At 44.3% G+C, this 10453-nt stretch overlaps 1 protein-coding gene across 6 annotated transcripts; it reads right to left on the reverse strand.

Moving 5' to 3' along the window:
• Positions 1 to 739: 739 nt before the first annotated feature.
• LOC123070347 (lysine-specific demethylase JMJ703) lies at positions 740 to 8430 on the reverse strand. 6 transcript variants are annotated; one of them, XM_044493529.1, is made up of 12 exons: positions 8291 to 8430; positions 8127 to 8192; positions 6369 to 6919; positions 6220 to 6297; positions 5675 to 6106; positions 5143 to 5367; positions 4853 to 5014; positions 3925 to 4293; positions 2286 to 3846; positions 1980 to 2083; positions 1700 to 1897; positions 740 to 1206 (listed from the first exon to the last, which is right to left on the reverse strand). In XM_044493529.1, exons 3-12 carry the CDS (start codon positions 6915 to 6917, stop codon positions 952 to 954), a joined length of 3933 nt encoding a protein of 1310 aa, XP_044349464.1. In that variant the 5' UTR covers positions 6918 to 6919; positions 8127 to 8192; positions 8291 to 8430; the 3' UTR covers positions 740 to 951. The 6 variants fall into 6 exon arrangements, with proteins under 6 accessions (XP_044349464.1, XP_044349474.1, XP_044349484.1 ...); XM_044493539.1 differs by having other exon boundaries at positions 8123 to 8192; XM_044493549.1 differs by having other exon boundaries at positions 6369 to 6452; positions 6558 to 6919; positions 8127 to 8415.
• Between the last annotated feature and the right edge of the window lie 2023 nt (positions 8431 to 10453).

Genomic DNA, 10453 nt, shown 5'->3' on the forward strand with positions numbered 1-10453 from the left:
GAACTGAATAGAGCAGAGTAATATGAGCACATATGTGTAAAGATAACATGCATGCCAATACATAAGCATCTGAGTTACATTGCCCAGATTAAATCATAAGCTGCTAATACAAAGGTATAGCTCATAAGCTGCAACTACTCAAACAAGATTAGATCTTCATAATAATGAGAAAAGATGGGCGGTGATACCAGAAACCAAGACAAGTTGCAGCATTTAAGCTAAGCTGGCCGAGTGTAGTGTTATTTGTCTCTATTCTTAAGACAAGATCCTTCCAAGTAACCCCTGAACAAGACATCAGAAAGATAGTATTAACCACAGCGAGTGGACACCTCTTGTGGAACAAGATTTAAAGATGAACTTCAAGATAATGAAACATGCAGTTACATATAGAAAGATGAGCTGGCAAAATTACCCTTGGGAAATTGGCGACATAATTAAGCGCCCAGCGGAGAGCACAAGTAGTGCAGCAACAACTACAAAAAGGGAAAGCAGATCTTGTATGCAAAGATATAAAAGCAGCAAATGGGCATACAAAAGAGAAACTGCAAGAGATCAGAATCGTAAATGGAACATTAAGCGGATAAAATCCGATGGTTTGAGGTACAGACTGGAACCAACCCTGAATTGTTTACAGGTATAGTCCATGCTGTTGGTTTCTTTACGAAGAACAGAGAATTAGATCGATGTCATCAGGAAAGGCAATGCAAGGGAAAAAAGATGAACGGGCAACAGAAAAAAATAAATAGAAAGAATTCTCATGCCATTTCAACTTTGAAAGATGGCCAGTACAGAATGATCTTATACATCAGGAAGAGGCGAAGAGATATGCCATGTCCAGTTGTCCACAAGGAGCAACATGCTCATAGAAATAAAAGAAGAAATAAATTTACTCTGCCTTCTAGAAAAAATCATGCCATCTACAATACAACACTCTGTTAATATCTACTCTTGTCAGCGCCATTGCTTCGCAATCTCCTCATCAAGCATATGGGTGGCCTGCTGCCTGGACCTATCATCCAGATTGGTATTGCTTGCCAATAAACTTCGTAGGGCTCGCAGTTCATCCAGGCTAGCTCTCTGGAAGAGCCCCCTCAGGACAATACTTGGTGGATTCTGAGGTAGGGTATGTTGATTACTAGTGGCAGCATGAGGCCTGTATCTCCAGTACTCTGTACAGATGCGATCTCTATCCCGAGCCTCAATTGCCTGTGAAGGATTAGAAAATAAGTTTACTGCAAAAATACCAGTGACCTATGGCTCCAACAAACTAACATAACTGGAAAAATCTTCAGCAGTGAATGCCAACTGAACCACTAAGTGCCATTCATGCAAATTAAGCAATCGTGAAAACTTAGCACCTGAACTGGGTTTATAGTTTTGACCATGCATATCACCTACACTGTTTGTTAAGACATTTGTTTTTACTGAGAACACCGATAGGATTGTTTTATTAATAATAAAATATCATTTTATAAGAATATGTACAAAAAATTAAGGGATTGGCAAGTGCAAGGTCAAGCCCCAAAGAAAGACACTACTGACAGGATTAGTGTTGAACTCATCCCTAATTATATGTGACTGCAGGAGCAAGCCTTTCTTAAAACCGGTCTACCAGGATAGGAAGCTGGGGATGACATTTTCAAAATAATGGTATTGGTCCTGAAATTAGTCAAGTGAATGCCAAGCACCAATGTCTCACCCGAACTATTTCTGGTGATAAGAGCCCAAACATTTCAAGACCATCGATAGATCCTGGAGGCTGCAGTGTAGGAACGTTAGGCCTTCCCATACTGAGTTGCCTCCGTATTTCCATGTTCAGCCTCTCTCTGACCATGTTCCAGCACTTGGTAGGCGACTCATTAATGAAAACTTCACCTGGGCAGTTCTCTACAGTAACCTGAAAATGCATCAAGTAAGTAAGATATCAACGATGCTGAAGAAGAGGTACATAGTACAGTAGGCACAAAACTGGAATTTACCATAAATAGAGGTCCTTGCAACCCAGCGTCTAATATTTCGGAAAAGTAGTATGCCATTTGAATTGGATCCGCGATGCTCCAGTATTTTACTCTGCTCCTAAATCCTGCATTTACAAAGAGATGGCATGTTAACAAAAAGCACCAAAACAGATGAAACTGCCTAAGAAAAAAATCATATACGAAGAAATAATATGGATAATCCGTAACATTAATGGGTAAAGGCAGTAGTATATTCAAGAATAATAATAGAAATCCTCCAGCAACGACCAAAACTGAAAGAAAGTATCAAACTATTAGCCAACGAACCTTTGGGGAAGATTGCTTGGCCTGAAGACCACATTCTCCCTGATAACACAGTACCAATTTCCAGAGGTTCAACAGAGCATTTGAATCGATGCACGACATTTGCTATGCGAGGACCCCTCTGTGGACCTCCATTCCTGTTGTGCATTTCCAGAGCAGGGTGTGCTATGGCGGGTGGATGGGCATGTTGTGCTACGGCAGATGGATGGGCATGTTGTGGTGCAACAGATGGATGGGCATGTTGTGGTGAGACAGATGGATGGGCATGTTGTGGTGCGACAGATGGATGGGCATGTTGTGCTGCAACAGATGGATGCCCCCTGGCTCTAACCTCTACAGTAGATTGAGATTCAGGTTTTCTTTGAAACCATCCATTGTTTGGTTGCTGATTGAAAGTTAAATTTCCATGATGGGCACTGGCTGAAGGAAAACGCCCGTGTGGATTTTGAACACTAGAAGGGTCTATGGGAACAAAGACACTGCTTGATGCTTCCTGTGACACACTTGGTGTCCGTGAAACATTTTGGTTAAACTGCTGACTCGACACAGTACGGAGCTGGCTGTTGCCTTTCTCAAGCATTATTGTGGCATTAGTCTCTGGTGTTATAAGCGCATGATCCTTGTCCGAGTGACAGAGAGTTGCATTAGAGTCGGATGCAATCAACCTGTGAGAAGTGTTTGAGCTATCTAAACTGGGCTTCATGTTGGTTCCGTCATGAATCATAGTAGGTGACCTGTTATGATGCTCAACAAATGATGATCTATATTCTCCAGTTTGCAAAGAAGATTCTCTACTCGCCTTCAATACTGCCAAGCCATGCACACTTTTCGTGGATTCACTTGAAGTGTTGAAGGGTCTTGTCACAACATTTGAAGAAAATGATTGGCTGGAAGAAACTGGTAAGACGGGTGCAGAGCTTTTCTGGTCTCCAAGCCCTCCATTATATTGCAATCTGTTGGTGTCATTGTTTGTTGGACAGGATGGCTCATCCTTCATGGAGGACTGCTTTGATGGTGAAACATTTCCCAGTTTCATCTGCTCTACAGAAGGGCAGGCATTGCTAGCCTCTGGGCTAGGTAAGCTCGGCATCTTATTTCCTTTATCTTTCTGTTCATTGCAAACAAGGGAAGGTACCAAGGATACTGTTGACGCCTGTGACATGTAGGACCTTCTTGGGCCATCAGTTGCTCTGCGAACAGTCTTGGAATCCTGGACCTTTTCTCTTTTGACACATGAGCTCAAACTTAAGCCAAGATCAGAGACACCCCATCTGTGAACAGCACTCAACTTGCCCCCCAAAGCATCAGCCAAGATATTAAGCTCATTGACATCATAGCGGAATAGGAAGAATCTTTTGTCCCAGTCACATGAGCAAAGTTGCTTTGCGTGTAACAGGCAAGCATACTTCTCTGGGCAGCATGGACAGCCAGAAGCAGAAAGATGCAAATCATAGTAGCAAAAAGCACACTCCCTATCAGTGGAATCAAACTCAGCATCCATTTTCCTAGATTGAGATGGAGAACATAGATTTTGCCTTTGCGCCAACTCCGTCTCAATTCGTGCCTAGACAGAGAAGTTGTAAAAATATAAGATTCCATTGAGTTCAACAAATTATAAATTATTATTGTCACTGTCATTTACCTTAAGTGATTTGCATATAGTGCTATCAGGTCCACATACACTTTTCCATCTCAAATTATCAGCAGTATTCCTCTTGAGGAATAGGATATCCCACTGAGCTCTGATTGCTTCTCTTGCAGCCCCCAACAACAGCTTATCATGGGAAACAGTTATTTTCCGAGATTGTTCACGATAAAGCTCTACAGCATTCTGTCCAACTGGCAACCAATCAATAGGTGCCACATTAACAGCTTCTGCACAATTGAAGCCACAATTGAACCCAGCATGGTACGCTCTCGGGAATGTCAGGACAAATTCGCCCTCACGCTGAACACAACGATATGCTTGAACTCCTTCAGATTTTAGCAGTGATGGTGAAAATTGAGTAACCTGCATGAGAAGTTGCAATTGTCACTAAAAGATCACCTTACAAAAAGCAAAGGATACCTAGGACTAGGAGGGACTAGGTACCGGACTTTAAAGTAGTGAGGGTTCTAACACGAGGTGGCTAGGCAACTATGTGTGGTGCTGCCTAAGCCCCTAGATGACTTCTCAAGAAACTACCTTACATACATGTTCTGTTAATGTGTTACCATGTTTTAGTGTTTTACAGAAGGAACAAATGGAAAGCTGAAAGTAGTGAGGTTTCTGACATGAGCTAGATAGCCACCTATCTGTGGTGCTGCCTAGCCCCTAGATGACTTCTTAAGAAACAACCTTACATGCATGTTCTGCTAATGCGTTAGCATGTTTAGTGTTTTACACGAGGAACAAATGGAAGGCAGAAAGATTCCAGAGAAGCAATGTAAAAATTCCCCGATATAGGTAGTGATAGCAACTTTGAAACATAGTCAGAAAAGGATGGATAAAATACGGATCATAGAGCTTCTAGTACATCACGAAAAAATATTAAACTAATAATAATTGCCAGTCAAGAGAAAACACTCACCAGGTTGTGAAGCAAATCAGGTTGCTCCTCAAACAAGTCAGGTAGATGCTTCCTCATTGCAGACTCCAGATTCACAGCATCCTTTCCTGGAACTCCATACCACATCTTTGGGGCACCCCAATGCAAGTAGTTTAGCGAGTATAAATGATGATCTTCGACATGCTGTTTTAACAAAACATTGCAGAGTAATCTCAGGGTATGATCATATAGAACCAGCAGTGTAAACAACAAGCACAACTAGAACACGGTGATGAATTCATGATAGGTAAGCAACATCACAAGCTTCTTACCCAGCAGAATGATGAAAAGCACATGCCAACATACACCCAAGGCACCAGAACACCAGAGATGTCACCACCCTCAAAAGAAAGAACTGAGCCTTGTAGTCGAGGCAAGTTGTTTAGATTCCAACCAGATTGTGCATACTTATCCTCAACATCTGATTTTGTCTCAGGAGGTAACTTTGGAAAGCCGCTGCCAAAAGACCCTGTCTCCAAATCAGCGCCGTAGATCACCTACACGAAAATACACCTTCCAATAAGTTAAGAAGCAAAATGCAGGGCAAATAGCTCTAAGAACACTTGAGCACTTACAGCGGCTGAAAAGCAAGTGATGCGACTATGTAAGACTACATGCAATGATGCAAACCATGAACCATATACAGCACCACAACACACAACTTAAGTTGGAACTCTGAATAGCAATAATCCATGACACATATATCACACACTTATGATTTACAGCATGCAAATTTTCTGAAGTTCGAGTTGAGCAATGAACTGAAAAGAGCATATGTGTGCTTTGGTAAACAAAATCCAATACCTCTATCTCTTCTGTGGGACTTTCAACTATACGCCAATACTCGCCTTCAATATCTTCCACTGATGGTGGTGAATTCGTAGATGCATCTTTCTTAAAATACTGCTCGCTGAAGTAATCTGCATACTTCTGAAATTTCTGCAATGTGAGCTCTGGTCCAGGTTCAAATCCAAATCTCTTACTGTTTTCTTCTGGCTCTGAAAGCTTTCTCCGCTTCTTCATCATTCCACCTCTTGTGCTCTTTTTGGATGATGTACGGTTTTGAAGCTTGTCAACCTTTTGTACCCGTGTAGAAAATGTTGAGTTTTCCCACGTACTCTTCTCTTTAAGAAGGCACGGCGGCTTCCACGAAGGTGGTGGAACAATACGGCAAATCCCATATGGTTCTGCTGTTGGCCGTATGCTCTCGATATATTTAAGGGTATCTTTGAATTCCTGATACACCAGAGGATATATCATAAGAATGGAGTATATAAAAATAAAAATTTAGCAAAGCAACAGTACTAGATAAAGCATGATACAGCAGTTAGCAACAAGATGTAAAGTACCTCCTCGGTAGGATGAAAGACAGGAGCCTCATCAAGAACAGGTCTCCGTGCACCAGCTGGATTCCAACTTGCAACAACCTGCATAATGTGATATCACATAAGCCACAATTTCATAAAAGTAAGACAGGAATTTGGCAATGAATATGAACCTTTTGACAGTCACTGCATGCCGCACATCCTCGAAAAACTCCTTTGGGTAACTGTTGTCTGCGTCTCACTAAACTTGTAGCCGCCTGCCAAAAGAATATTTCGATATTGTGAGAACGCATTAAAATCACACAGTAAACTTCAGTTGATCGGGCAACAAGAGTTTTAAATAAAACATTAGCAAGTGCAACCTTTTCTACTACTTCGACATCAGAATCTTCATCTGACATATTGTCAAAGCGGCTGTAGTCTACTGGAGGCCTGTTCCGCAGCGACTGCCTACACGTATGGCTCCCGGAAGTACTGCAGTGTGTGTCGTTTCGGCTCTGAGCTGAATGGGGCTGGCCTTCCAGGGATTCAACATGTTTCTTGTCATTCTGAAATACTTGAGCAAGACTAGGATGAGCATCAGCAGGTTTGGCATCCTTCTGGGTTCCTTGCAATGCATATGCAGCAAACGGCCCAAATCCAGGTGGCGGTCCAAATCCAGGCGGGACTGAGGGTTCAGGATCGTCGCCGAGTGAGGTAGTTATGCACTCTGTTCCCATCATCACTGCATCAAAAGAAATACACTCGAATCAGGACATATGTTATCTCAGAAGGATCACAAATGTTTAAGCTGACCATACAAACAATGCCCACCAAGAACAAACCAAGGCAATAACCACACAGGAACTTCGCAGCTTTTAAAATAACAAAATCAGGGTGATGCACATCTATACGCTTGCATCAAGTTGCTGTTGAGCGAGAAGCCCAGTCAAGCTCAAGTGTTGAACCAACCACACAATCATGAAAAATCCATTACTCATATCCAACAATAAGCCATCAGAGAGCTGCAGCTGCTGGCCACAACCAGCATTGCCGACGAGCAGAGAAACACAGGGCTGTTAACCCAGATCGGCCGCCGCAACAGACACGCAACATAGACCATATTAACAACTAAAACTGAATCTGTGGCTACTGATGGCTACACAGAGAGAGATCCTGATGCGTATTGCAAGCATACAACAAGCCAAACAATCAACAGTTTATGCAGATTTATTTTCCAGAAAGCAACAGAAACAGGGTTAGTGTCTGGACGAGGGATGGGATCTGCCATCTGCCTCTCCAATTCCAACAGAAACAATATATAAACATGAAGCAAAAGCTAAAGCAGCTTGGAATCGAACAAACCCTAGGGAATCAGCCAGATGGAGCAGCGGCCAGTGTGGGTTGGATGTACCTGCCGGATTCGTCCGGAAGGGCCCCGATCCACCCCCCTTCAATCCAGATCGGGGAAGTGACTGGCCGGCCCGATTCGCCGAGAGACTCCGGCCGCGGGGGGCTGCCGGCCGGCGTGGTGGGCGGCGCGGCGCGCGGTGGAGGCCGGGCGGGGCGGGGACAGGGGGGAGGGGGGATGAGGTGAGGTGGGTAGTTGACAGGTGAGGGGGCGGTTCTCCCTGCCTTACCTCAACTCTGTCCGGAAAAAGATAATACGTGGGTATATACTTGGGCACCACCATGGACACATCGAGCTCCAAGAAAATTTCCATGGCGGCTCCTAGCAACAAATCTACGCACAGCACATACCAGATCTACTGCAGAGGATCCCTAATCCATTCCAGCCATGGAAAAATAATAACCGTAATAATAAAATAAAATATGTACAAAAGCAAAAAGGGAAGACAGCACAGGAGCAGGAAGCAAGATCCAACCCCCAATCCACCCAAGAAACTAAGATTAAGAAGCAGGACAAGTATGGTGTGGGTCGATTTACCTACCAGCTCGTTCTTGCTGTCTGTCAGGTCGGGTTCAGTGCTCGTTCATGGAGGTTCTTAGGTTTTCGGCTGGCACCAGAAGCAGATCGATGAGGAGGATGATGCCGAGTCCGGGGAGGAAAGGGAAGGAAGCCCCGGAGCAGAGCAGAGTAGTTGTAATCAATTACCAGTTGTTGTTGTTGTTGTTAGTTTTGTTGTGTTCTTTGCTTCGGTTTGGTTTGCTTTCCCTTCCCCAGCCACAAATCCTTTTGCTTGCTTGCTTGTTGTATGCTTGTTCCTCTGGGAGAGAGGCAGAGAGGGGTCATTTATGGCAGCAACCAGCACATGTACAGAGAGGGGCTATCCTCTCCTCCCCTCCTCCTTGGTGGATTCCACCCACACAGCCCACAGGAAAGCCCACAGAAACCGAGACAAGTAGGCTTAGGCATTGTTCTTAAAAAAAAAGTAGGGTTGGGCATGTGTTGTGGTTGAGAGTAGAACTCGACATGGATTGCCCGGCCCATTAACCTGGATTAGGTCGGTCTTGACATTTGGGCTGGGCTTATGTCTCATTTTTTAGTTGAAAAGGTAGTTTCGGTCGAGCTAGGGCTTCTCTTTTTCATGATTTTCGGCTGAGCTTACATGTGGAGGAACTGAATAGTGTCGTTTCAGCCGGCCTTTCTGGCTTCGGGCTTGTGTTTGGGCCAGGCTCGGTCTTGAAAAAGGAGTTACTTTTGGGCTTGGGCCGAGATCAGGCTTGGGTTTGAATGTCGGTCTTTTGCAAGTCCGGCCCAATACCCGGTCGGACCAATGACCAAGTTTAATTGTGATTGCAATTGTAATTTGAGTTAATCGCGCAAAACCATGCATTCTTGGGCTAGGGTTTTCACATAACCACATGTTTTTGAAATAAATTCACAAAATCTAGGGTTCTTGCCTAGTTTCTCAGAGAGAACTCAAATCAACCGTTGTGTTTGCCACACGGCTAAGGCCCTATTTGGTTCAGCTTTTATCGACGGATTCCGCTGCCGCGTAGCAGAATCTGAACCAAAAGATGAACCCAGCAGAATCCGATTCCAGAAATCCGCTGCCAAAATCTGAACCAAAAGCGGAAGCAGCCCGGGACGTGCTTTCCAAAATCTGATTCCGTTGTGGGCCAAAATCTGAAAAAGTTGTATCAGCTGGTTTTCCAAATGACCTACATCTTTTTTACATCAGATTTTCCACAGTGTTTTTCCATAGCAGATTTTTCACAACTGCTTTTAGAAATCCACAGCCGAACCAAACAGGGCCTAAATCAACGTGGTCAGTTCACTGCCACATCGATTTCCTTCTCCTCGCTCCTCCTATATCTCTTCCTTCTTCATGTAGACAATGTCGTCTAGGTATAATTGCTAACGGTTGGGCTTCTGTCGTTCTGACTAGCTTCCCATAATGCTCCCTAGATTCTTCGTTGTCCTCCTTGACTTTCTTCACTGGCACAAGTAGGGTTGGGCATGTGTTGTAATTAAGACTAGAAGTCTGGCATGGATAGCCCGGCCCCATTGACTGGACTGGGCTAGGTCGGGCTTGACATTTGGGTTGGGCTTATATCTCATTTTCAACTTGAACGGGTAGTTTGGGTCGGGCTTGGGCTTCTCTTTTTCATGATTTTGGGTCGGGCTTACATGTGGAGGCATAAAAAAATCAAAAAATCATGGGCTTTTGACAAATTTTTCAAAGAGAGCTAGAACCAATGGTGTTGTTGGTCTTAACTACGAAGCTGGCATCTTGGACCCACTTTGCCACTTGGGGCAGGTCAACGTGGTCAATTGACCGCCGCATGGCCTACACCAGTTTCTTCTCCTTCCTCCTCATATATCTTACAATGTCATCAAGGTACACCAGCCGACGCTTCGCGTCCAACGTCAGGAAGCGAATACAGTCAATAGCTAACATCGACTTCATCTCCCAGTTCGGCAAGACATAGCAATATTGGGGGTTGTATGTCGGATTCAGGGCTCCGCAGACCCAAGAAAGATTCGAACTCTGGGGTGCGTGTGAAGAACTCAATCTCCCCAGCCTACCAACTCGACGCTCCCATAGCCTAACTCGATGAACGGGAAAGGAAAGGGACACTGCAGTTTACCCAGGTTCGGGACACCTCGCGGTGTAATACCCTACTTCTGCTTTGGGATGGATTGGCCTCGCGGTGGGCTGAGGATGAACTAGTATAGAGGAAGAACTACCTCAGGAGGTCTGTTCTTGTGTTGGTGTGAGCTGGTGGGGGTTCGGATCTCCTCCCCTTCTATGGTGGCTAACCTGTATTTATAGTGGCCTTGATCCTCTTCCTCCAAAATGAAGGCGGGAAG

This window comes from Triticum aestivum, chromosome 1A, assembly GCF_018294505.1.
Source record: "Triticum aestivum cultivar Chinese Spring chromosome 1A, IWGSC CS RefSeq v2.1, whole genome shotgun sequence".
Taxonomy (NCBI): Eukaryota; Viridiplantae; Streptophyta; class Magnoliopsida; order Poales; family Poaceae; genus Triticum; species Triticum aestivum.